This window comes from Cynocephalus volans, chromosome 10 (genome assembly GCF_027409185.1).
Source record: "Cynocephalus volans isolate mCynVol1 chromosome 10, mCynVol1.pri, whole genome shotgun sequence".
NCBI classification, from domain to species: domain Eukaryota; kingdom Metazoa; phylum Chordata; class Mammalia; order Dermoptera; family Cynocephalidae; genus Cynocephalus; species Cynocephalus volans.
The window spans coordinates 99,978,947-100,005,136 of record NC_084469.1 but is presented as its reverse complement, the minus strand read 5'-3'; the positions used below and the strand labels follow the sequence as shown (position 1 = coordinate 100,005,136).

Sequence of the window (26,190 nt, the reverse complement as noted above, 5' to 3'; positions counted from 1 at the left end):
AACTTCCCCCATCTCAGTGCATCTTACTCCTCAGCATGGTGTTTAACAGCTGCCTGCTTTTGCATTTTATAGCCATCCTTTATTTTTGTTTAATTTGTTTAATGCTCTATTGTCGGGCATGTTGAATTTGTCTGTCCATAAAAAACAACTCTGCGGTAAACGTTCTTATAACAAAATATTTGCATGCACCCTTAGGTGAGTTTCCTGGGGAGAAAAAAATCCAGAGAGTGGGCTTCCTGGGTCAAGCAAGAGGGCTCACAAGGAAAGCTCCACTTTTTTGACTCCAGAAGAATAATTTTATTCTGGAGGAAGAAAAAGTCACGTCACACCAGTAGGTTTAGGTGGCAGCAATTTGAAATGGGGAAACATCAGAAATGAGAGCTGCTCCTTCCTGCCGTGATCTGGGGAAATCTGGTGTGTTCTTTTAACCAGCGTAGTAGTTTGCTGTAACAAACTGTCACAGACTAGGGAGCTTAAGTAACAGAAATTTATTGTCTCACAATTCTGGAGGCTAGAAGTCCAAGATCAAGGTGTGGGCAGGGTTGGTCTCTTCTGAGACCTCTCTCCTTGGCTTGTAGATCACGTCTTCTCCCTATGTCCTCACATGGTCGTGTCTCTGTGTGTCTGTGTCCTAATCTCCTCTTCTTATATGGACATGAGTCATATTGGATTAGGGCCACGCTAACGACCTAATTTTAACTTAATCCCCTTTTTGAAGGCCCCATCTCCAAATACAGTCCCATTCTGAGGAACTGGGTGTTAGGGCTGCCACATATGAATTTGGGGGGGGGACACAGTTCAGCCCATAATGATCAGTTAAGATGTTGTAACATTCTCTCTTGAAGGACGTACAACAGACTGGAAATACTGGTTGGCTCTGGATGGCACAGGGACTGGAGGAGGATTTATCCATTGTTATATACTGTGTAGTATTGTATCTTTTGAGTTTTGTAGAGTTGTATATACATTACTGATTTTTTTTTTAAGCATATGAAATTGACACATCAGAAGGATACTAGGATATCATTGCATTAGCATCTTTTTTCCCCCGATGGCAAAATATTCTCATTGAATTGTTTGAAAGGAAACAAAAGGTCAAGGGATTTGGATCCCCATACTGGCCAGCTAACCTCTCCCCGCCCAAAAAAAGGAAACAGGGTGCAGGACTTCCCCTCCTAGACTTCTCCCCTGAGACTCACGACCCTGCTGCCCTTTGGATGCAGTAGGGTGCAGGTGATCTCCCCACTACGTTCTACCTGTGCAGGACTCGAAGCCCCCCATCATCTCTTTACAAAAGCTCATCGTAAGGGAAGTGGCCAACGAAGAAAAAGCCATGTTTCTGATCAGCGCCTCCCTGCAAGGGCCCGAGATGTATGAGATTTACACCAGTTCCAAAGAGGACAGGAACACCTGGATGTCCCACATCCGAAGGGCCGTGGAGAGGTGAGGGGGCGCTGGGGCTTCCTCCCCTCCCTGTGTATTACTTCTGCTCTTGGCTTTGACGGACAGTTGGGTGGTCAGTCAGCAATGACCTTGAATGCCCTGAGAGACCCCTTTGCTGTTCCACTTCCTCATTCCACCTGGATGCTTTGACCATCCCCTTCTCTAAAAGGGACAGGGTGACACTATTCCATTCCTTCTGACAACAGCTCAATCTGTCGGATGCAAAAAAGGCCCAGGTGTCTCTGGCCAGGGGATGTGGGGCCTTGCAGATCTAACCTGCACCTTTCTACATGCACAGACTATTCTGCCTATCACAGCGGGCTATCCACCTGCCCCTGGTCTGGGGCCAGACCTGCTGGAGCACCTGGTGGCATCCTGTCCTTCCTCCTCAGGCTAAGGACCCCAGCCCCATGACCCCTACTCCCCATGTCTGGCTCCTGGCCCACTGGACAGACAGGCGAGGTGTGGGGGGGTCCAGCCCCCAGCCCAGCCGGCCTCCTGTTCCCTCTCTCAATGCCTGAAGGCATCCCTGTGTCTTAGTCAGCTCCAGCTCCCTCGAAACTCACCAGCCTCAGCTCTGCTGGGTCTGCAGCCTCCCATACCCAGCAGGTCTCGCAAGCAAGCTGACCACCAGACTCCTCCAAGTCACGGCCAGGCACTTAAAACCTCTGGCTGGTCACATCCTTTGCTTTGAGGCCGGGCAAAGGCTCTTTTTCTCCCCACCCCCTTCTCTCCTGCACCGTTCTCCTGCTAAATGACTCACAAAATCTGAGGCACTCTTGGCAGCTGCTGTCAGAGGCCAGCCAGCCCTGGAGGCCTGGTTGCCCATCTGTCCCTTCTCCCTGCAGCTGTCCGGATGAGGAGGAAGGGCCCTTCAGCAAGGCCGAAGAAAAGAAGGTGGTCGAGGCCCGCGCCATGAGACTCAGGGACTTTCAAGGTAAAGGGAGCAGCATTACGGGCGCGTCCCTCATGTGTCCACAGCCCCGCAGAGCCCTCCTTAGACAATGAGCCCTGGGCCTCCTGGCCCACCGACAGCATGTCTGTTATGTCCCGTTGGGACTGGCCTTGGAGAAAACCACCACCCAAGTGACCGGGCACTTTGCTGTGGGCTGTCCCAAGTCCCGCAGCTCTGCAGAGCATTGGGAACGAGGCTGCTTCACGAGGCTGCACAGCCCCACTGGGGGGAGTGGGAAAGGGGAAGAGTACGGCTCAGGCCTCAGAGCCCCTTCCAGACGCGACTGTTCGGTTGCACACACTGCTGCCACCCCGTCCTCGTTCAGGCAGGCACTATACTCGGGGGCCCAGACCCCCACAGTCTCCTTCCAGGGCCAGGCTGGCCTGGACCAGGGTTATTTTGTGACTGGTGGCTGCCACCTCTCTGTTTTGCTAAGCACATTATTGAGATATAATTCACATCCTGTATAACCCACCCATTTCACATGTTTGGCTCAGTGGCTTTTAGTGTGCTCATAGGTACGCAACTATTACCACATTCAGTTTAGGACATTCCTGTCACCCCAGAAAGCAGTCCCTTCCCTATTAGCAGTCATTCCCCCTCCCCCTCCCCCAGCCCCAGCAACCCCAAATCCACTTTCCATCTCCATGGATTTGCCTGTTCTGGACATTTCTATAAATGGAATCATACACTATGTGGCCTTTTGTGTCTGGCATCTGTCACTGAGTGTGATGTGTTCAAGGTCCACCCATGTGGTAGCATGTGTCAGAGCCTTGTTCCTTTTCATGGCTGAGTAATATTCCAGCGTGTGGATGAGCTTTATTTTGCTTATCTGTTCTCCCCGCTATTTTTAACAGATTCCTAAGAGAGTTCATTGAGGCCATTGGCAAGAACAATTCCTAGTCCCTGATGGCCACGATCTAGTTCCCCCCTTTCCTTTCATTAGCTGTGTTGTTTATTTTTAAATTAGGTAACATTTAAACAGTAAATACAGAAAACCAAGTAGCATATGTTTTATTTCTTTCCGTGGGAAGAGGTGCTTGGGCTTAAGGATTTTTTTTTTTTTTAAATAAGTCTAAGTTGAAGGGTAATCATTAATAAAAGTGTCCCAAAAAAGGGGGGAAATAGAATCCCATTGAGTCCTAGAGTATAATCCTGACATCGTGTTCATTTCATCTCCTTCTCACTGCTTGTTTCTGCTGGGTCGTGATTAAAATATTTGCCCTGCATCAGAACATCTCTATAGAAGCCACAGAGCCATTCAATAAAATTTATTCGTTGCTCATTCCCAGCAAGATTCTCAATGCATTAGAAATAGAAAGATATTTTCTCTTTTGTGGGGGTTGTTGGGGGGAACAGCTGACCAGCACAGGGATCCGAGCTCTTGACTTTGGTGTTATAACAGCACGTCTAACCAGCTGAGCTAATTGGCCAGCGATCAAGATACCCCTTTACATCTCAAATCCTTTCAAAAGCCAACCTCATCCTTCACCATGGGAACATTAGGTACACTCCTATGAAATTTGGGAGTGGGCAGGGCCACCCACTCTCACCTCGGACGTTCCAGCCAGGGTAAGAAGGGAAGAAACAGGAGTAAGATATTCTTGGAAGGAGGCGACAGAATTATTTTTTGCACATGACATAATTGTTTGCCTGGGAAAATCCTACAGAATCAACCGAAAAACTATTGGAACTGGTAAGACAGCTCAATAATTTAGCCGAATAGAAAGCATCTATACTAGCAATCACCAGTGAGAAGATCTGATACTAAGTCTCATTCATGGCAGCGAAAAAAAGTATGAAACCCAGAGACTCATAAGGAGTTAAATGGAGAAAACCACCACCCAAAGGCCTGAAGGAAGACTTTCAAGATTAGAATATTCAGTCTTCCAAGGCTTTAGGTTTGTCCTGTACTAAAGAATTGCCCTATTGCAGTCTTCTGCCATACCCCACCATGTTTGATTTTTATAATAGGCAGGAGTGGCGGGGGAGGGACAATCAGAAGACAGGGCCATGCCCTGACCTGCCTCACAGGAATGTTGGACGGAGGGAGCAGCCTACCTCAGGACAGGGCATTGCTCCTCTGGGGCTTGGGGTCAGCGGGGGTGCCTGTCCTTGTAGCCTTACATCAGTGCCCAGGGCACAGGATCCCAGGGAAGGCTGCCCAGGCTGACCACCACCTCCCCGGTCACTTTGCAGAACGACTGAGCCAGAAAGACCAGCTGATTGCCCAGAGCCTCATGGAGAAGCAGCATATCTACCTGGAGATGGCCGAGATGAGCGGACTTGAAGACAGTCCCCAGCCACGAGTCCTCTTCCGAGGAGGGGACCCTTCTGAAACCCTGCAGGGGGAGCAGATTCTCAAGTCAGCCATGAGTGAAAGTAAGTCAACCACCCCCACCCTCGTGTGCTGCAGTCCTGCATGGGTGAGCTCCTCGGGGGACCCCGGGCCAGGTACATGGCTCTGTCTGGTGGGGCACGGGAGCGGCACTGACCCCCACCTGCGCCTACTACAGCCGGAAGGTCCTTAGACGCGATCTGGTGCCAGCCCCTCACTTCCTCTCCCAATCAACAAACACCCCCTGAGCCCTGGGGATTGAGACAGGTTCCCTACCCGCAACAGGTTCCTCTTCTGTCTGAGAGTGGGACCTGATGATAGCCCCATCAAGATGCACACTTGCACAGTCAGGGCCATCTGAGAGGCCCTCGCATCCTGGCAGCCCTCCCGCCAGCTGGGCCTGGTCCTGGGTCTGGAACCTCACATCTAGTGTCTAGTGCAAGGAGGCTGCTGAGCACCGGCCGCCATGCAGAGGGTGCCGGCCGGGAGGTGGCCTGGGGTCTCCATGCGCTCTGCCCCAACCGTGCTAAGCCCCCGGCAGCTCGGACACAGCCCTTGCCCTCCAGAGCTTTCCTACAGAGGAAGGAAGGCGGAGACTAGAGGGGTTGGTCTTGCTCCCTCCAGCCACACTGACTTGTCCCTCCACTGGTTCTCTGGTGGCTGTTGTTCTTGACCCCCGAAGACATTTTTCACCTGGCTAAAGGCTTTGGTCCTAGAGGGCTTTGTGTGGACAGCCCTTCCCCCAGTGCCACCCTCCCGTGTGGTCATCGTCCCACAGGCCCAGGGCCTGGAAGGCAGCAGGTGCCCCTCCTACACGGCTGCCCTGTGACCCCTGGCCTCTCAGTCACAAATTGGCATGTCCAGTTGCAGTGCCTGAAGCAAGGGAGTGCACAGAAATGGGGGCTGAAATCCCACCTCGGACACGGGACGGGGGATGCCCACCACCCCATGAGCTGCCTGGCCTCAGTTCTCAGCTGCCCCACTGTTTGCCGATGCCCCCAGCACTCTCCTGCAGGGTGACGCCTTCCTCCCATCTCTTTCCACAGTTGAGGGCATCCAGAGCCTGATCTGCAGGCAGCTGGGCAGCGTCAATGGCCAGGTGGAAGATGGAGATGTCCCCACATGCCTGCCCCGGAGGGCCGAGACCTTCGGGGGCTATGACAGTACTAGCAGCCCCAGCAAGAGTAAGTGGTGCCACCTGCCTCCCAGCCCACCCCTAGGGCTGGGGGCTTCTCAGAGCTACCCCTCAGCCATCCTCTGAGATGGTTTCTTGGAACGTTCTGGAGCTCTGGGTGTTGTTGGTTATGTTCTGACAGCAGCACCCAGATCAGTCTGTCCTCTCTTGTTGGTCTCTGGGCTGCAAATGCCACCATTTTGGCACAAGTCTGTGGGCAGCAGCCTGGCCTGAATTTCCTACCCGGGTGTGGGCAGGGGATAGAGGAGGAGGATTACAGACCCCCATTGGACCCTCAGCATCCTCACGGTCCCGGCTTGGGGTTCTCAGATGGCAGTTTTAAGAAGAAGGTCTGCAGCGATGACCCCAGGCCCCAAGACTGGCGAGGCCCCGCGAGCAGTCCAGGCTCAAAGTTCAGTGACAGCGACACCCCAGGGGATTCTGAGGAAATACCGCAGGCGGTATGTGACTCCCTTGGGATATTCGTTTGCTCAGTACAATCAGTCCAGTTGTCATAATTCTGATTAACAGCTATGCACAGCCTCTGCTGGCCCTATCTAGGTTTTCTGTTGTATGGTGAACATCCCAGAACCCGTTCATTTTATGTCAGTGATAGTATGTCCATCCAGATTAATGAGCAGGCAGGTGATTTCCTCCTGCTGCCTCCAAGAATGGCAGAAGGTACCCAGAAAGGAGGCAGGGGAGGGGATGGGCCCATGGCAAGTAGGGGACTGCAAGCTTTCAGTCAGTGCAAGTATGGTGACACCTGCCAGATGCCAGAGTCTCACCAGCTATCCCTGCCCGCTGACCCAGAGGCCCGTCGCCTGCCTGACCTTGCCAAGGTTTGGGGTTGGAACTGAGGCCAGCTGCCCCTGGCCGGCTCTGAGGCTTGGACTCAACTCTCTGCCCACAGCTGACATACAAGCTTCACCTCCAGTCTGCCATTCAAGGGTCTACGACAGCTGCCTCCCACCTCCAAGGCCACCCCATGCCCTTATTTTCCAAACACACAGTTTACAAAAGTCAGATGACTTAGGGCCTGGGTCGTGGCCCGCCCTCTAGGCCTATGCCAAGAGGATGTCTTGTCAATAATAAGCGGGCCTGTCTCATTGGATTGGCCCTTAGACGCTCTTTGTGGCTTGCCACTGCCCTCTTCTCAGGTAGAGGCACCGAGCACAGAGTCTGGCCCCCGTCCGCCCACTGTCCTGGAGTTGGAGGTAGGCGCCGGGCTTGTCCATCTCCCTGGGGCGGCGTGCCCCCTTGTGCGGCTTTAGGCAAAGAGCCAGCGTCTCTCTCTCTCTCTCTCCATATCCCCCCAGCTTGTCCAGCGGATCCAGACGCTGTCCCAGCTACTCCTCGGTCTCCAGGTACAGGGGTGTGAGGGGGCAGACCAGCCACACCTGCCTTTTCCTCGTTGGGGGCGGGGGCAGGACGAGGGAGTGGTTTTCACCGCCCACCCCGGCCGCTCCCCAGGCGGTAATCGCCCAGCAGGACAGCTACGTGGAGATGCAGCGGGCGGCCATCCAGGAGCGGGAGAAGCAGACGCGTGGGAACCTGCTGCTGGAGCAGGAGCGGCAGCGCAACTTCGAGAAGCAGCGGGAGGAGCGGGCGGGCGTGGAGAAGATGCAGAGCCAGCTGCGACTGGAGCAGCAGCGCTGGGAGCGCGAGCGCGAGCAGCAGCGCCGGGAGCTGGAGCGCGCGGGCGCGCGGCTGCAGGAGCGCGAGGGCGAGGCGCGCCAGCTGCGCGAGCGGCTGGACCAGGAGCGCGCCGAGCTGGAGCGCCAGCGCCAGGCCTACCAGCACGACCTGGAGCGGCTGCGCGAGGCCCAGCGCGCGGTGGAGCGCGAGCGCCAGCGCCTGGAGCTGCTGCGCCGGCTCAAGAAGCAGCACACAGCGCCCGGAGCGCTGCCACCCGAGGCGCTGGCCGAGGTGAGCGCGCCCCCGTGCGCGTGCAGAAAGACCGTTTTGCACGTGCGTGTGTGAGCGCGCGTGCATGACTTTCAGAGTGCGCATGCTTGCGTGAGTGAATGTGCTGCAGGTGCGTGTCAACACAAGCGAGCCGCGTGATAGCCTTAAGAGCACAGAAATCAAGCAGATGCTGCAAAACAGAACTTTTTTGTTTCCTACTGGAAGATAAACCTTTACCCAGCACACTGTTGCACAGAGCACTCAAATATTGGAACTTCTTTTTTTAAAAAGTCAGTTGTTTGGATCCCCAAACCGGCCAGTTTCCAAAAAGAAAAAGAAAAAAAGCGCTGCTGGTTAGCTCCGTTGGCTACGGTGGGGTGTTAAAACACCAAGGTCAAGGGTTCCGATCCCCATACCCGCTGGCTGCCAAAAGAAAATAAAAAATGAAAATAAAAAGGTGTGTGAACATGAATGTGTGTGATCACATTTGTGTATAAGTGAGCGTTTGTATGACTGTAAATGTGTGCACGTGAGGGGTTGTGTTTTGGGGACGGGCTATGACTGGTGGTTCCCTCAGGCTGAACCCCCGGCTCTGCGTCCAGAGCAGACTCTCTGGTTGAGAGGCAGGACCAGGAGCTGGGCGGGTGAGGGCAATCGATCCCGATCAGCCCTGGGCGTTGCTCGGCTCTCCCCACCCCAGCCGAGAGCCATGCAGAGGGCAGGAGAGGCTGGCAGGTCTCCTGTGCAAGTCCAAGGACAGAGGCCCCTGGAGGGGATCTCAGGGAGGGCCTCCAGCAATGAACCACGCCATTGGGATGTGTCATCTGTTGCTCTTTCAGGCCCAGCCCCTAAGCCACACTCTCAGCTTCAACGGAGAAGGGCTGGAGGGGTCCTTGGCCCTGGCCAAAGTGCAGGGACCCCGGGCAAGCATGCTACTGCCCTGCCCTGGGCCTGAGTATATGGAGCGTCCCGAGGTGGCTCGCCGGGACAGCGCCTCTGCTGAGAGCCGCCCGGCCAAGAGTGATGTGCCCATCCAGCTGCTCAGCACCACCAACCAGTTCCAGAGGCAGGCCGCCGTGCAGCAGCAGATCCCCACCAAGCTGGCCGCCTCCACCAAGGGGGGCAAGGACAAGGGTGGCAAGAGCAGGGGCTCCCAGCGCTGGGAGAGCTCAGGTAAGCCCAGCCCCAGTCCCCCGGAGCTCATGCCGTGGGCGGGAGGTGTGCCATCTCTGGTTCCCACCCAGACCCCCTCCACCTTGGATCGGGAGGTCCCGCCATGGGCAACTTGTGAGCCTGCAGGGGCTCACTGGGTGCAAACAGAAACAGGACACCATCCTGTGGAGAGGGTGCCAAGAGAACTGGAAGGCATGGCTGTGGCAAGGTGGCCAGTGCTGCCCCTCTGCACGTGGGGAGGTCTTTGGTCTCCAGAAGCAAAACTGCTGTGACACACCCCATGTCTTTTTCCTGCCTCAGTTCTCAAACAATGAAGTCGGGGCAGGGGAGCGGGTGAGGATTCAGGGAGCCCAGTCACTTATGACTAGCACAGCCCAGCCCAGTATAGGTGCTGGGGTCTCTCCTTGATGTCTTTGTTCATGGAAGGGGACACTGAGGCCCAGAGAGGCCTACTCCCCTGCCCTGGGACACCTGCAATGAATGTCCCCCATAGAGTGAGCCCAGGACTCCTCAGGTGCTGTGACCACACAGGCCCTTGTGGGGGGGAGCCAGTGCTGCCCTGTGGGTGATGCCTCCCTGGGTGACAACCAGGGATGTTCTGGGACATCCCCTAAGACACAGGGCCTGTGTCCCACAGCCAGGCCCTGAGGGTCATGGGGAGGGGGTGTTTCCTTGGGAGTCTCTCCCTCCTCTTGTGCAGATGTTGAATTCCTCTGGGGGCCCTTCCATTGTTGAAGGCGGGGGCTGTTGTCCTTGTATTTGTGTCACTGAACTCGGGGCTTGATGTCTGAGCAGGGTCCTGTCACGGGGACAAGTACTGGCCTCCTCAGCTGGCTGCCTGTGGGAAGTGTGGGGTGGGGGTGGCCTGGAGGAGGTGGGCGCTCAGCACCTTCCCTCTTTCAGCCTCATTCGACCTGAAGCAGCAGCTGCCACTCAACAAGCTGATGGGGAAGGACGAGAGCACCTCGAGGAACCGCCGGTCGCTGAGTCCTATCCTGGTCAGCAGCCACAGTGCTGCGCCATCCCCAGGTGAGCCCAGCCCCGAGACAGCAGGGCCGCCGCAATCCCTGGAGCTGCTGACACCTGGGCCCCCCTTCTCTTCCAGACCCCTGCTTCCCTGCCCCAAGCCCGGCCCCAGCCGACATCCACCCCGAGTCCTTCTCCTTCAAGGCCGTGTCCCCATCTGCCTCACTGCTGCCGGCCACACCGTTCATTGACAAGGAGGAAGCCGGCAAAGAAGATGTCATCTTCTTCTAAAAGGGCCATGGCTCGAGGTGCAGCCCCCTCCCTGTCCTGCCCACCCAGCTGTCCCCCTCCCTTTTCCAAGCAAACCACCGACAACCGCCTGGCCAGGGCGGGCCTGTTGGTGCTTTGGGTGTCGCAGCTCTCTCTGTAGGATTAGCTGTGGTGCTTGGGTAACTTTCGTTTTGTTTTTTTAAAGGAAGGTTTTTAATCGAAGGTTGAACCAGAGCTAAACCAAGGAGCTGTTTTAAATCGTAGCGCCCCATTTGGGTAGGGGGAGACTGACTCAAGCTGCTTTTCCAAGGCAGTGAGGGACAGTGGGGCTTTTGCAAGGAGCTGAGGACACGCCAGACCTCAGTCTGAGAAGGAGCTTTTGGCCCGAGCCAGCCCCACGGCCACCAGGAGACGCTGGGGCAAGGCATCACGGCATCAGAAGGGGCCAGGTGAGCGTCGGCTGTGTCTGTCTGCAGGGTTGGACAGAATCCACTTTGAAAGTAGAGACACAAACAGGTTCATGGTGAACCTCAAGGCCAGGGAGTGAGCCGGGCATTGGGGTGGGACAAAGGCCACCAGGGCAGAGAGGGCCACAGGGCAAGATGTTGGGAAGCTCATCTTGAAAGGGGCTGATCGTTGACAGGTTTTAAAACCTGCCATTTTCCAAATTCTGCGGCTTGAAGGGTGGCCACCGTTCCCCACACACTCAGCCTATCTGGGAAACTGAGCCTCGAGCTTCAGCCAGGGCTAGCATGCACCCCAGGCAGAGGGTCCTCAGCCCCCGTAAAATGGGCTGGTTTTCCCGGGGCTGCTGGGAAGAAGCCCTTAGAGCCAGTGTGCGTGAGATGTGGGACCAGTATGTCCCAGGGCATGGGACTAAACGGCAGGAGATGTAGCCAGCAAGGGGGCACATGGCTGGACACCTTGCAGGACCCTCCCTTGTTGCAAGCTGCACAGCTCGTGGTCAACTTCCCCTGGAGGAGCTGGGGGGAGCTGCTGGGGGCGGCATTGAATGTCCATGATGGGTCCAGGATGGTCAGATCCACGTTCAAGATCTGGCCTGGGAGAAGGCACGTTTCCAGCTGTGTTCTGCACCCCAGTCTTCCCTGCTGCGCTGCCCAAAGGGTTGGCAGCAGGACTGGGTGCCAGGGTGGTGGTTCTTGGGGAGAATGAGCCAGGGCCAAGTCATTCTCCCCAACCCGGCATCCTGGAGCCTGGGGCAGCTACAGCCAAGGGACTCCCCTGTGACAGCCAACATAGTGAACAGGGACATTCCCACCACTTAAGGCAGGTGGGCATGGGAGGGGGAAACTGCTGGTCACCTAAGCAGGGGGCTCTCTATCAGCCCCCTGTAGCCGAGGTGCCTGTTCGGTGCCGCAGGCTCAGGAGGGGACCAGGCAGGTGCAGGTGTTGACTAGGGGCCAGGGCACCTCGGCAGCACAGCCGGTCACAACAAGGTACTGAAAGCAGCGGTTCTTGACCTCTCCTGAGCACTGCGAGGGGCTTGGTGTCCCCAAGCTCCTGGCCCTTCCAAGAACCTCCACTTTGCCCAGCTCGATCCTATGACCCAGGTGTCCTCACCGTCAGATCTCATCTGTGCCATGTTTATAACCAGTGTTTTGTATTTTTGAACTGAGAAGTATCGGAGCACTTTAGAAAAGCTGACTTTTAAGTTCCCATTCTGTCATGTAAAGAACATTCCTGGACTCATGCACTGGGTGGTGTCGCCACCATGCACCGACCTGAGCCCCGGTGTGACCCTCCGAGACGCTGTGATTCCTTGGATGATAAGTTCAAGGGATATTTGCTCGGCTGCAGGGTGGGAATGGGTGGTCCCCTACCTCGTGGCCGAGGGGGCTTCTCAGCCACACACAGCAGGGCCGCATCTCCTATGTCTTCTCCCACCAGTACCCGTTGGTCACTCCTGGGTACAAATTTTATTTGTAAAGTTGATGGGTAAGCACATGTTCATATTTCTGTGGGATCTGTGCATATCTTCGTCAATTGTGATCATGATCTTTGTCCACCTGACAATTATTTTTACGATGATTCCAACGTTTCCACAACTCGGATCATCACAACTGTGTTAGAACTTAAGACCTAATTCTAGCAATAAAAGTGTCTAAGCTGAGCTCTGACTGAAGTGGACATTCTTTGGGGTTTTGTTTTAGTATCGTTTCCTGCCCCAGTTTTTTGTTTTTGTTTTTGTTTTTTTCAATTTTTGGGTAGTTGCCATCCTGCCCAAATGTTGGTACACAAGTAGTGGGTTCTGGGGTCCTGGTGCGGGCTCCCCTCGGCTCCTGTGCCTCACCCATAGGTGGGATCCTGCAGTAGGTGGTCTGTCAGACTGTCTTCAGCAATGCAGACCCCCTCCCCTGACCCTCTGCTGCAACAAGACCTCTGGGATGACTGGACACCAGGCTGAGGGCCCACCTGACAACCAGGCTCTTGGCATCCCATCCTCCCTCCCACGTGTGGCCCAGGACGCTAGAGGAGCCCTCAACTGCTACTGTCACCATTTGCCATATATGCTGTGTCCCTGTGTCCTGCTTAACACTCAGAAGGTCCTTTCAGGTCCAGTCCCCAGGAATTTGGCATTCTTTGCCCCAACCTGAGGGGTTGAGAGAGGGCACCAGGCAGGGGTGTGGCCACACAGCGGTGGGGCATCCAGGTGCCCACAGAGAGGGGCTGCCCACCGGTCACATTTCAGGTGTTTGTGGAGCCTCCAGGGCGATGTTGTAACTTGAGGTTCCTGTTTGGCTTGAGAGGTTTAGCTGTTAAATTATAATTTCTGCCTTGCCTGAGTCCAGGTCCCATAAGACAGAAACAACACTGGTCATTTCGACAGGGTGAGGTCATAAAAAGGGTTAACTAGGTATAAATTCGATAGCTAGATAATTGGAAGTGTAAAGAGGGAATAAGGCAGCCCCACCCCATAGAAATACACTGCTAGCCACATTAAAAAAGTAAATTAAAAAGGTGAAATCAATTGATTATTTTATCTTTATTTCTTTAAACTGTGGTAAAATACAATGTCAAATTCCCCACCATAGCCATCTTTGAGGGTCCAGTTCAGTGACATTAAGTACATTCACATTGTTTTGCAACCATCACCACCATGCATCTCCAGAATATGTAACCCAACATATCCAAAATATCTTTTCAACATGTAATCAATATAAAAATTATTGAGGGAATTATACATCTTTTGCACTGTCTTGAAAATCCGGTGTGTATATGACACGGTAAAGCACATCTCAATTCTGACTGGCCACGTTTCGGGTACTCAGTAGCCACGTGTGGCTAGTGGCTGCTGTGTCCAGGTGTACTGGACAGCGTAGAACTAAGGTGTCAACCCCTGGAAGCAGTCACCACCCCTCAGGCTGGGAGAACGAGGGGAATCAGTTGGAATTGTTAACATTTACAGCTGGAACTCAGACTCCCGAGGAGGGGGCACCGGCCAGTGGGTGCTGGGGCTGCCCTGAGCCAGGCCCTTCAGCGGCCACCAAGGGGAGAAACTGCCGTTGCCCAGTGAATCTCCAGGGAGCAGGACGCCGGCAGGGGGCGCAGGTGCCGCCTCAACCCACCTGCAGACCCGTGAGCTCCCTCTAGTGCCCCCAAGGGAGCAGATATATGGATTGCAGACTGCCGGCCCCTGCACCCCAGCAGAGAATAGAGCGAGCCCCATCCAACCAGGGAGGGACAGTGGGAATCCCTACACATCTTACCCGCGTGTTAGGTGGCAGAGGCCACACAGGAGGAAAAGTCATTTTTAAAAATCCCTTTAATTGCCCAGTTCGGGAGCAGATTACTCCTTTGGGTGAACAACAGCTGAAGTACTGGCTTGGTCTGGGGACTGAGATATGAATAATAACCTTTAAACACCTGAATTGCTCTCAGTGGGGCTGCATGAAAAGAGGCTGTGTCACGTAAGGAGGCTCTATAGACCATCGTGGGCTTGCCCAGGGCACTGGAAGATGCCACCACGCAGGCTGTTTTGCTCCCTTTTAAATTGAGGTGTCATTAACATGCCATAAAATCCATACATCTTAAGTGTAGTTAGCTGGGGTTTGCAAGATGATGCACTTGGGTAACCCACACCCCAATCAAGATCTGAGACATTTTCTTTCCCCCAAGACTTTCTCTCCTGTCCCTCTTCCCACCCCTGGGGTCACCAGCTGATTGGCTTCCAGTCTCTCCAGCTCAATTTTCCTTGTTCTAGAAAGTCACATCATGCGACAAGTAGTCTCCTGTGCCCGGCATCGTTCACTAGTGCTCTTGGGACTCATCCGTGATGATGCGTGTGTCAGCAGCTCGTTCCTTTTTCTCTGAGTAGGGTATGGATGGACCACAACTTGTGTATCCATTCTCAGGCTGGCTGGTTAGCTCCCTCAGTAGAGCGCGGTGCTGATAACACCAGGGTCAAGGGTTCAGATCCCCTTACCAGCCAGCCGCCAAAAGTAAAAAAAACATTCTCCTGACAAGGATGTTGGAGTTCTCCCCCACGCACAATTTGGCCAAGCACAGATAGTAGAGTTTGAACAGTGTTGGGGTCAAAGACCCATGTGAGCTGGTAGGAGCCAGGGACCTGCGTCACAAAAGTGCATGCCTGGCACACATCACGTTGCCACACACAGCCCATGCCCCCGGGCTAAATGCTGGCCATGGGAGACACCAGGATGCAGGAAAGGGGCAGGCAGGGGCTGTGAGGGTGTGAATCCATCCAGAAAGGTCTGGAGGTGGGAGGAGGTGACTGGCTAAAGACACCAGTGCTGCCCCACCAGCTCTGACTGCCAGGAAGCTTCGGCCCAAGCCCAGGCCCAAAGGGACACTGGCCTGTCAGGGGGACCTTGGGCTGCCCTCCTCCTTGGTGTGGACCCTACTGAGCACCCCCCACCTCCACCCCAGCTGTCCCCAACCTCTGCTCAGCCCACGGCTTCCCCCAGCATGCCCCCAGCCTTCCTCAGCGAACTCCATGGGCCCCTGGGGGCTCCCCCAAAGGAGATACTCTGCAAAGAGAGCCTGTGGTCATTAAGGGAGTCTCAGAGGGGTCCCTTCCCAGACTCCAAAAGGTGGAGAACCACTGGACATAACAGACAAATCTAGAGAGACAGAAAGTAGGGTATTGGTCGCCAAGCCTGGGGGAGGGGAGGGTGGTGTGGGTGATGGCTAAGGGGTGTGAGGTGTCTTTCTGGGGGTGACGAAATGTCCTAAGATTGATTGTGGTGATGGTTGCACGACCATGAATATACTAAACCCACTGAACTATACACCCTAAATGGCTAATTCGTATGTGAATTATATTTCAATAACACTTTTCTAAAAAAACGCAAAGAGCCATGGCCCAGCTCGGGGGGTTAGGAGGTGGGCCTCCTTTTCTGGAAGCATCTGTCCCACCTGCTCTGTGGCCACACCCCATATGGTCAGTGTCTGAGGCCTTCCCAGCCCAGGCTGTATTCCCAACTTGGCTTGTTTTTCCCTTGTGGTACCTATGGCACGTGCGACCAGGTGTTCGCGTGGCTTCCCACAGTGAGGCACCACACTGGGGACCTTACAGGTATTAACTGGTTGAGCCTCCAGGTAGGTCATCAAGCGCTATTATGACCCCCACCCCCTACTCACTGTTGCCACTAGAGCTGGGAAGGGGGCCTCTGCTAAGGGCCAGGACAGGCGTGCACCCCCCAACCCAGGGAGACACCAACCAAGCCTGGCCCACCCAGAAGTCCCTGGCAGAAGAAGCCCCAGGCAGAGGGAGCCCCCACAGATGGATGAGTCCAGCTGGGGTCTCCTGCATCCTGTGGTACCCTGAGCAACCCCCAGCCTACCAGCAGCTGATGTCTTCCTTATAAAAGAAACAATGCAGTTGGTATCACACGAGACTCCAGGGCATAAACACTGCCTGTTGTGTTGGGTCTTCCTGGCTGGACACTGTCTACCGACGCCTACCCAAGGCCACACCTGCATGGCCTCTCAAATGTCGTTCTCAGCCATCAGACTAGAAAGCAGACGTTTCCCATCCCACCACGTTCTCAGTGAGGTGGGAGACAAAAGCCACCAGTGTCTTCAGAGACACCAGCATGCATGGCCTGGCCCCAGTGTGGAACCCGCTAAATGCTCACAGTGGTCCTGAATGGACCACGGCCACCCTGGGCCTGAGGACCACGTGGCGTGAGGCAGGTGTAAGCGCCTCTCGGTGCCCAAGAGGAGGAGGAGTGACTCAGGCGTGGCCTGGCGGGAGACAGCCTCCTGTACCCACGATGGCCAGGACTGTGGGGAGTGAAGAACGGCCCTGGATGGCTAACAGCCACTCAGTGGGGTCAGCAGGCAGCACCAGCTCAGGGACAGGCAGGACCCACCAGGCCAAGAGTGTTCTGGAAGGTGGCTGGGGAAGTGTGGCTTCTAAGGATGGCAAGGGGCCACCAGTGTAATAACTTCCCACCCCTGAGCCCGGCACCAGCGCCCCGCTGTTTAACTGACTCTCATTTTGGCTTTCCCGATGCCGCACCTGAAGCATGACGCACCGTCTCTCCTGCTGGCCTTTATTTGGATATGGGAGGCTCTGCTGAGGCCCGCAGCAACCTTTCCAGACTTCGCGACGGCTCAGAGGTCCCAGGTCCTCCCCTGTGGCTGAGAGAGAAGCTTCCCCCGCGGAGGCCTTGGCTGGGGCCGGGGGGCCTCACACCACCCCCTCTGCCCACCCCACGCGTGGGCTTGTGCCCTGATGATTTCTGCTGTGTAGGATGCAAGGGCCTGCCACCGGGTGTGGCTGTGTCCACGTGCAACTCGGGCCGTGTCAGGGGGTGGTGGCATTGGCCTGGCCACCAGCTCGGGCTGCCTGGTACATGCTGAGGAGGGAGGAGACGGTGCCCATGAAGCCAACCAGCCACGGCGGGAAGCGGCCAGCCCACAGGACACCGGGGGGCAGCCAGTGCACGGCGTTAGCCAGATCGGCCAGGTTGCTGAGGAGTGTCAGCACCTCCGACTGCATCTGCACCTTGATGGCCCTCCGCTTGCTCCAGGGCGGCTGACTGTGGGGACAGAGAGGAGCCGCTCACGGGCCGCCCTTCCCGCAGCTCTGGAAGGCCCGCATGTGCTCGCGGCGTGACAACAGACCCTGCCTGGAAGTGGGGACGGATAGTGGGGCCCAGGCGGTCACTCCTGACCCTCCCACCGGGATCGCGTCCCTGTCTCAGCCCCCAGACGGAGCCTACAGCATGAACCGGGCATGGGCCAGGGTCAAAAGTCTCAAATCCACACCTCAGTCCTCCCGAGCCCCCTGGACATGAGTGGGGAGGTGGGACGGGGGCTGCTCGGTGGGCAAGTTCTCTGTCTGTGCCGGCCCAGCTCTATCCGTGTTCTTTTGCAGGTTTAAACAGTGACAGTGACCACTGTCCTCGGGAAACTGACTCTGTCCCCAGGTCATCCTCCCTGCTAGGGGCTCAGCCCTGAAAGCGCAGCCCTGGAGTCCTCACTCAAGTGAGCCTCAGTTTCCCTATGTGTAAAAGGTCCAACCACCCACCCAGGGGCCAAGGGGAGGCCCCAAGACCTGGAGCACACACCCCACTCCAGCACGGGGCCCTGCACGGGAGTGGGCTGATCCTGCTGGAGACTCCCAGCCAGGGGCCCACGCCTAATGAAGAAGTAGGACCCTTCCTCCTGGGTGACCACCAAACATCGTACCTGGTGAAGGCCACCGTGAGACTTCGCAGCCTCTGCCTCAGCTTCAGCACCATCCACAGGGACCTGCAACACCAGAGATGGTGGGAGGACACCCTGCCTGCCAGAGCGGCAAGAAAGGCAGGGTGGGGGGGCAGGGGAGGTTCTGCCACCGGTTACTGAGGCCACAGGTTCCCCGTACAGCCAGCTGAGCCCTCAGACAAGTGGCTTTCCCTCTCCCTGCCACCCATGGTCCTGCGCCCTCCTGGAGCTCCAGACCTCGCTGTGCCTCTGAAGCCCCCAGGGCCGCATCACTAACAGACCATCACTAACACAGCTTGGGCCATCTGCACCAGATTTGGGAACATTCAGAGGTTCTAACATGGTCAGGCAGGCCCCAACTGGCCTCTGCCAATCGCTGGCCTAGAGTTCAAAGGAATATTTGCCACGTGGGGTGTTGGCAGCTACCCCTCTACAGTGGAGACATAGAGGCTGGCTACAGCTGGGCGGCCCTGGGGAAGCTGTTTCCCTCTCAGCTGCCTCACCCGGTATATGTAGAAAATAGCTCAGATGAGTGATACACTGGCCCCCAACACACCCTCCCCCTGGAGACTCAGGTGAATCTGGATGACCCTCTGGGCCCCCAGAGCTGGTGACTACAGGCTGAGGAAGGGGCTACCAGTGGGCAGCCACCCAGGCTGCTCCAGCAGGCGCCTGCACCCTGCGGCCTGGGCCGTGGGGTGTGCGGGCACATGAATGTGCTGGACTTCCTAACTGGGAGGTCCAGGATCTGGTCCACCTCCCCTGGCCACCGTGGACCCATCCATGTCCCAGAGGACAGGGGACGCAGGACAGCACCTGCGGTGTGGTAGGTGGGAACCACCTGGGGATTGGGGCAAAACACTGATTCCTGAGCACCCCAGGCCCATGGAATGAGAACGTCTGAGCACCTGGTCCAGGGACCTGCATCTTAACCTCCCAGATGATGTTCTGGAACCCTGGGCCTTGAGCATAGACACCTGGTCATGACAAAGACACACCTAATGCTCCCCAACCCTCATGCCCTTGCTCATGCCAAATCCAGAGAAATGGTGGGAAAAACTATACAATCTAAAAATTAATGGAATAACAGGCAGAGCGCAGAGGACAGTGAAACTCCTCTGTGTGATACTACAATGGTGGACGCATGTCACTGTACTTTTGTCTAAACCCATAGAGTGTCCAACACCAGGAATGCAACATTGCACTCCAGGTGATGATGATGTGTCCATGGAGAGTTATCCTTTGCAGCAAATGCTCCCCTCTGTGGGGGATATGGACAGCGGGGCAGTCTGTGCATGTGTGTGGGGACAGGGGATATATGGGGACTCTGTACTTTCTGCTCGATTTTGCTGTGTATCTAAAACTGCTCTAAGAAATAAAGCCCAGGCCAGCCCATGGCTCATTTGGGAGAGTGCGGTGCTGATAACACCAAGGCCACGGGTTCGGATCCTATATAGGGATGGCCGGTTAGCTCGCTTGGGAGAGCATGGTGCTGACAACACCAAGTCAAGGGTTAAGATCCCCTCATCGGTTGTCTTAAAAAAATAAATAAATAAAATAAAATAAAGAAAGAAACAAAGCCCACTAGAAAAGAAGAACAGAACCAAGCCTGTCCCTAAAACAAGAACAGGGAGGCTCTTGGGGCCAGAAGTCACAAGGCTCTTGGGGCCAGAAGAGGAAGGCGGTGGACAAGAATCCCTGAGCCCAGCCCAGGTGCCCGCCCGGGAGTCCCCGAGCACACGGGGAAAGTGGATGCTTGGGAGGGAGACAGGGCAAGCTCCACAGGTAGACACGGTGACCTCGAGGGGACCTCAGAGATCCAGAAGAAGCCAAGGCGATCAGGAGACAGTCAAAACACATCAGCAAGGGTGGCCGGTTAGGTTAGCTCAGTTGGTTAGAGCGCGGTGTTGGTAACACCAAGGTCAAGGGTTCGGATCCCCTTACTGGCCAGTGGCCACAAACAAACAAAAACACATCAGGGGAAACAAATCACCAAAGTCTAAACGCGGCGTCTCTGGGTTGGATGATGAGTGACTTAAGTCGTCTCCTTTGGGGTTTTGTCCACTTTCCAGATTGTCTGTGATGAGCATATAACTGGGAGAGAACTGAACTACTGAAAGTCAGCCTTGCCCAGGGACAACGACAGCAGACATGGACACTTCCCCCAGAACCAGGGACGCACAGCCTCCCTTGAGATTAGCAGCAGTGTTAGAGGTTGAGCAAAACCAGCACCATCTTGGGCCCCACCTGCCATGTGGAGTCCTGACTGACCTCACTCCTTTGCCTCACTGACCAGTTAGTCACACCTTAACCCTAGGGCAAATGTAAAGGCAACACAGGCTGCAGAGAGTGAGTGATTTATTACAGCAGGTGGCGCCTGAGCACAGACATCACAAGACACCTGGGGAATGATGTTATTACCTTATTTTAAGATGTTTCCTTGAAGTTATTCTTTTTTTTTTTTTGACCGGTAAGGGGATCGTAACCCCTGGCTCGGTGTTGTCTGCACCACGCTCAGCCAGTGAGCGCACCGGCCATGCCTACATAGGGATCTGAACCTGCGGCCTCGGTGCTATCAGCGCCGCACTCTCCCGAGTGAGCGGGGCCAGCCTCTTGAAGTTATTCTTAGTAACAGGCGCTTTTGCTATGTAAACACTGTCTAGCCTGCAGAGACAGAGCCTAGCTCCCATCTGCTGACGTCTGATTCTGCACTGCATCCAGCTTTCTTGTCCATGAGCCACCCTGACAGATAAATATCTCTGATCACCAAACAGACCTGCCCACTCCCCTCTTCAGTCTCAAAGTAACTTCTCCATTTGGAGGGCATTATACCTTAACCCCTCCTCACACAGGCAGCCACACCTCACTCCAGGGATCTGACAGGCCTTCTCGGCCACTAAGCCATAGGGACTGGGGGACCCGGCTCCTCGTGTTTTCTGACGCAGACGATTCTGAATGAATCAACTCAGCAAGTTTGCAAAGAAGAAAATGGGAGGAAACCGTTAGTGTAAAGTTCTAGAAACCATATGGGTTTTGGAAGCACGGAGCCAATCAGGAAACTGCTGGGTGTTTTCTTTGGGGATGTCTGCTCATGACAAGGCAAATGGGACTCAGGGACCTGGGCGAAGGCAGCCACATTAGCTGCTTCTCTCCAGACCCCTGGGTCTGGTCAGCAGAATCTCTCCCCCCTCGGCCCCCCACCCAAGATGTCCACATCCTAATCTCCAGGACCTGAATAAGTCACCTCGCATGGCAAAAGGGACTTTGCAAGTGTGATTAAGGTAAGGATCTTGAGATGGGGGATTACCCTGGATTATCCCTGTGGTCCCAATGTCATCACAGGGTTTCTATTAAGAGGGTGGCAGGAGGATCAGAGTCAGAGAGAGAGTGGAAGATGCTGTGCAGCTGGCTTTGAAGATGGAGGAAGGGGCCACAGCTGAGGGCTGCGGGCATCTCTAAAAGCTGGAAAAGGAGGAAATAGATCCTCCCCCGGAGCTTCCTGAAGGAACCAGCCCTGTCTATACCTCGATTTTAGCCCAGTGAGATCCATTTCACACTTCCAACCTCCAGAACTGTTAGATAATAAACGTATTGTTTAAAGCCACCAAATTTGGGCCAGCCCATGGCTCACTTGGGAGAGTGTGGTGCTGATAATACCAAGGCCATGGGGTTGGATCCCTATATAGGGATGGCTGGTTAGCTCACTTGGGAGAGCGTGGTGCTGACAACACCAAGTCAAGGATTAAGATACCCTTACTGGTCATCTTTAAAAAAAAAAAAAAGCCACCAAATTTGTGGTAGTTCGTTACAGCAGTTATCAGAAACAAATACAGTGGGGTCATAACAAAAGGAGGAAAACTCGAGGAGGCAAAGGCCCACACACCTCCAGCCTAAAGCAATGTGCCGGTGACAATGCTGCTACAGCCCCGCTGAGCAGACCCCACCCAGGGCCCTCAGGGGCTCCCTTCCTGCCAATGCCACTCACCTGGCCACCCCCAGGAGCAGGGAGAGGCACCAGAAGGTCGTGCTCAGTGTCCACCACCAGGAAGAGTCCACGTGGAGGATTCTGGCGTCAGCGGCCCAGGCGATGTGCTCACAGGGGTAGAAGAGCTGGTCGGCTATGTTGCCCAGGACAGACATCCAGCGGACAAAGACGTCCTCCTCCTGCAGGATCAGGAGGGGGTATAGGCCTGGGGTTAGACCGATGCATTGCCCATTTTAGGACCCTGGCCATGCCAGGTGGCAGTGAGATTTCTCCCCACCACAGTCCACAGGCCATGTCCAGGATGTTCAGGCTGCGGATCCCACACGGGCCTGACTTCTGCTGCTCAGCAGTACAGTCATCGATGCCCACTGGAGAAGCAAGTCCCAATTGGGCTGGGCAATGGAATTCCCTTGGGAGCATCAAACACCCCATGCCCCTAAGGATTCTGTCCTAGCACTGGGATCTTTTTAAGTTCCCAGAGGATTCCCATGTATGAAGTTGGGACGCCCTGCATCAGAGTCCTCCTTCCCGAAGGCTTCCAGCTCCTGCACACGGGTCTCAGGCGAGGCCCTCTGATGCAGGACCCTCTGATGCAGGACCCTGAGCGGGGAGCAGGGCAGGCAGCCCGCAGAGAACCCTGACCAGGCAGGACAGTGCAGTAACTCCAGGCCACCACACGCCCAGTGCTGACTGTGTGCGGAGCACAACACTACAAGGTTTGCGTTACCTCCCCCAAACCCGAGAGGGGTCACCATCCCGGCCTTACAGACAGGCAGACTGGCGCGTGTGGAGGAAGCTGCCTGCCCCAGCTCAGGCAGGGATGGGCCTGCAGGTTGTCGAATTACAGAGCCCACGCGGGCTCCCGGTTCTGCACGGTGCCCACGCCCTCCGCCCCCAAGCTCTGTAGCACCGCCTGCAGGAACACCCACAGAGGCCTGGTGCCCGGGACCCGCCCCCTCAGGACCAAGGGCCGGCTGGCTCCCCACCTACTTCCTGAACCTTCACTTTCCTACCTTTAACCTTGTCCTCGCAGCGTGCCACACCCTCCCCTTCCTCTCTGTCTTCCCAGGAAGCCCCTTCCTGCCCCGATCAATGGTGGGTGACACTGTCCACCCCTTCCTTCTGGCTGGCAGTGATCCTGCCTCCCTCTGGGTTCTGAACCCCACTCCAGCTCCCTTATTCTGCTCGGGCCCCTCTGGTTTGTTCTGGCACGCTTCCCCCCCACCCCGGTGAGAAAGGGTCCCCCCCACCCGCCCCAATGTGCTCATTCCACCCATGTTTCCTGAGAAGCGGCAGGGTGGGGGTCTGACCCTGGGGAAGAGGAGAGGCTCACCAGGGCAGGGGGACACACAGACACATGAACATGGGACCCAACAAAAGGGGCTCTTGTTCTGGCCAAGGGATATACGAGGCTCAGAGGGGTTTCCCCCCTTGCCTGGGGACTCTGCAGAGGAAATGGCCCTCGGGGTGACTTTGGGGATGCACCTAAAGCATCAGACAAAGAAGAGGATGTGGAGATGGGCATCAAAACGGGAGCAGGGTCCAAGGAAATACTTGTGATTTGGGATGATCAGATCATGGGCTCATGAAGCGGAATGGGGAAGCATCTGGACAGCAAGTGGCTCAAAGAGGAGACCCAGGGAGGGCAAAGGAACAGGCAGGGCAGCCCAGAGAAGGGCATGATTTGGAGACCATCCCCTGGGGGGCAAGGTGGCCCCTTCCTGAGGACCTGGGGAGAGAGGCCCCTGGGTGAGGCTTCTAGATTTGCTGGCACTCGTGTGGAATTATGCAGGAACAAGGCGACTTCCTGCAGTACTGTGGTACTAGCAAAATATTAGAAATAATCCACAAGTCACTCAACGGGGGACCGGCGAAATAAATCACCACCTGTCTATATAGCACAGTGCTATGTGGCTATAAAGAATTAAGAAGCTCCTTTTGGACTGATAAGAAATATCGGGCTGGCCAGTTACTACTAAGTGGTTAGAGCATGTTGCTGCTAACAGAGAGGTCCAGGGTTCAATCCCTGTACCCGCCAGCTGCCAAAAGAAAGAAAAATAAATGATCTCCTTCTGACAGGTGAGAAGGTTAAAAAAAAAACAACAAAAAAACATGATCTCCAGGTTGAACTCTTAAGTGACAAAAGCAAGTGGCAGATGGCATGCCACCTATTTCTGTAAACAATATGTATGTGCCTGTGTAGGTACAGGAAAGTTCATGGAGACACACGAAACTGACCACAGCAGCTGCCTCTGAGGAGGAAAATTCAGGGTCTGGAGGATCAGGAAGGAGGGAGATTCTTTTTTTATTATATACTCTTTTAGAACATGTGAACGTATTAGCTATTTTTTAAAAAATTAAAATAAGAATATCTGATTGTCTCAAAAAAGAAAGTAAAATTAAAGAAAATAATACACTGTCCAACGGGGAACACTCCGGGACAAGTTCATTAAATGCTGAGATCTGCACCCCTCTCTCTACATCCCCATGAACCCCGTTACCTCTGTCCCCAGGCCGTACTGCTTAGTGTACATGAACATGGCCAGGTCGTCAAAGAGTCGCAGGACGGTCCTGCAGTGGCTGAGTTGGGCAGACACTGCCATCAGGCGCGTCCCCACTTCGGACCTGGCAGGACACTGTTTGACCAGGACCCCGCCGACCAGCTGGCAGCAGTACCCCAGCGTTCGGATCTGCGGGAAACCAGAAGCGATCAGCATAGCCCTCCTCCAGGACTGAGCTGGACCATCCCCAACCAGGCCGGGGTCCCTGCCAGATTGAACACGTAGAAGATCCTAAGTCAATAAACTTCCAATAAAAGCTGAAAGTTTAAAAAGAGACTTGTAGGTGGGACTAGTAGAGAATCATAACATCATTTTTCAAAAGGCACTGTGAAAAAATCTAACAGAGTACTTGGCTCGTGTCACCAAGGGGCACAGCTTTTGGGGACAGATGTGATGGGAACAAAGAAAACAAAACTCCTGTTTCCAACCTCCTGGGTCCTCCTTTCCCCAGCAGGTAGGAGGATTAGGCCAAAATGTATATTTGCATCTACCTGGTTAGGTCAAAGCCTTTGGCTGGGCTGAAGTCTGGGAGCAGGTGATCGGGCCTCACACCAGTGGACAAAATGATAATTTGCTTGGATTACTTTAATAAGAAGAAACCCACTCAGTAGGTGATTTGAAGCATCATGAACTAGATCATGTTCACCACCCTTATATTTTTAATTATTTCACCTGCTTTTCAGAAATTGCATGTTTCTGTTGTTTTGTATATTATTTTTACCTGTAATTCCTTCTTACCTGCATTGTAATGGTAAAACACTGAAATTTTTTGTTGGGGGGGATTTATTGGAACCTAAATGCCTAGCTAGTTGCAACACCAAGATAGAGGGTTCGGATCCCCCTACCGGCCACCAAAGAATGAATGAATAAATACATAAATGCCTAACCACCAGTACACCCCCTGGTGTAACCTAAATGTCTACCTATGAGGGACTGGTCAGGACAAGCTAAGAGTCCAACCTCAGGGGCCTGGATAGACTAACCTATGTGCCCAACCAGAGGGGGATTTGGTTGGAACCTAAACACCCAGCCATAGGGGGAGCAGCGCAACATCCTGAACCTCCATATGAGATTATTCTGGACAATCCAGCGACCAACTACAGTGGCCTGCTCAGATCCCAAATGTCCAAACATGGGAATCTTGTTGGTATGTAAATGTCCAGCCAGGTTGCGTTGGCAGGAACGATCTAAATGACCAACTACAAGGGATTTGGCTGGAACTCACCACAGCTAGGCACAGCAAAGGCCTAGCCATGGTGGGCTCACTGGTACTAAGTTGGCTGAAACAACCTAAGTGCCCAACTATAGGGGATTTATTTGGTCAAAAACTAAATGTCCAGCCATAGGGGGAGCCCTGCAACATTCCAAATCCCCATATGAGATTGTTCAGGAAGACCCAGGGACTAACTTCAGTGGCCTGGCCAGACCCTAAATGTCCAAATACAGAGATTAGGTTTTTATGTAAACGTTCAGCCAGGTTAGGTTGGCAGGAACAACCTAAATGTCCAACGCTAGGGGATACAGTTTGAACCTAGCTTGGACAGGACCTCCGAGATGGGGGATCTGAGCGACCCCGCCCCCTCTCTGGCCTCAGTTTCCCGGTCTCTGAGGTTTGGCCGAACTCCAGGACCTCCGGCCTAGCTCCACCCCAGCCTCACCAGCCGGTCACGGCCTCTGTACGACTCCAGCGCCGACGCCAGGCCGCTCAGAGCCGCCATG

General features: G+C 54.8%; 2 protein-coding genes and 1 non-coding gene across 6 annotated transcripts in view; 2 read left to right on the top strand and 1 right to left on the bottom strand.

The window, feature by feature from the left end:
- Positions 1 to 12,349, top strand: part of ARHGEF18 (Rho/Rac guanine nucleotide exchange factor 18) — a 70,074-nt gene extending 57,725 nt beyond the window's left edge. For 2 of the 4 annotated variants that reach the window (XM_063112203.1, XM_063112202.1), the window contains 11 exons: positions 1,265 to 1,443; positions 2,292 to 2,380; positions 4,598 to 4,780; positions 5,783 to 5,920; positions 6,241 to 6,371; positions 7,071 to 7,127; positions 7,230 to 7,277; positions 7,384 to 7,839; positions 8,658 to 8,991; positions 9,895 to 10,020; positions 10,097 to 12,349. In XM_063112203.1, coding sequence (XP_062968273.1) covers positions 1,265 to 1,443; positions 2,292 to 2,380; positions 4,598 to 4,780; positions 5,783 to 5,920; positions 6,241 to 6,371; positions 7,071 to 7,127; positions 7,230 to 7,277; positions 7,384 to 7,839; positions 8,658 to 8,991; positions 9,895 to 10,020; positions 10,097 to 10,248 — 1,893 coding nt within the window. In that variant the 3' untranslated portion in view covers positions 10,249 to 12,349. The remainder of the gene's footprint in view (positions 1 to 1,264; positions 1,444 to 2,291; positions 2,381 to 4,597; positions 4,781 to 5,782; positions 5,921 to 6,240; positions 6,372 to 7,070; positions 7,128 to 7,229; positions 7,278 to 7,383; positions 7,840 to 8,657; positions 8,992 to 9,894; positions 10,021 to 10,096) is intronic. The other 2 variants (XM_063112204.1, XM_063112205.1) reach the window with 2 other exon arrangements.
- Positions 12,350 to 16,760: 4,411 nt separating this feature from the next.
- PEX11G (peroxisomal biogenesis factor 11 gamma) lies at positions 16,761 to 26,190 on the bottom strand. Its single transcript, XM_063112653.1, has 5 exons — positions 26,130 to 26,190; positions 24,412 to 24,600; positions 21,911 to 22,089; positions 17,908 to 17,970; positions 16,761 to 17,255 (listed from the first exon to the last, which is right to left on the bottom strand). Exons 1-5 carry the CDS (start codon positions 26,187 to 26,189, stop codon positions 17,021 to 17,023), a joined length of 726 nt encoding a protein of 241 aa, XP_062968723.1. The 5' UTR covers position 26,190; the 3' UTR covers positions 16,761 to 17,020.
- Positions 19,796 to 19,875, top strand: TRNAT-GGU (transfer RNA threonine (anticodon GGU)). Its single transcript has one exon. It is a non-coding gene; the product is annotated as a tRNA-Thr (tRNA).

Bases quoted from the DNA above. Each gene is read 5' to 3' on its own strand.
- PEX11G (XM_063112653.1), bottom strand. From the start codon at position 26,189: ATGGCGGCTCTGAGCGGCCTGGCGTCGGCGCTGGAGTCGTACAGAGGC. The intron at 17,971-21,910 runs GTGAGTGGCATT...CTGGTGTTGCAG, and splicing joins CTGCTCCTGGGGGTGGCCAG to GTCCCTGTGGATGGTGCTGA. The intron at 17,256-17,907 runs GTACGATGTTTG...CTGTCCCCACAG, and splicing joins CTCACGGTGGCCTTCACCAG to TCAGCCGCCCTGGAGCAAGC.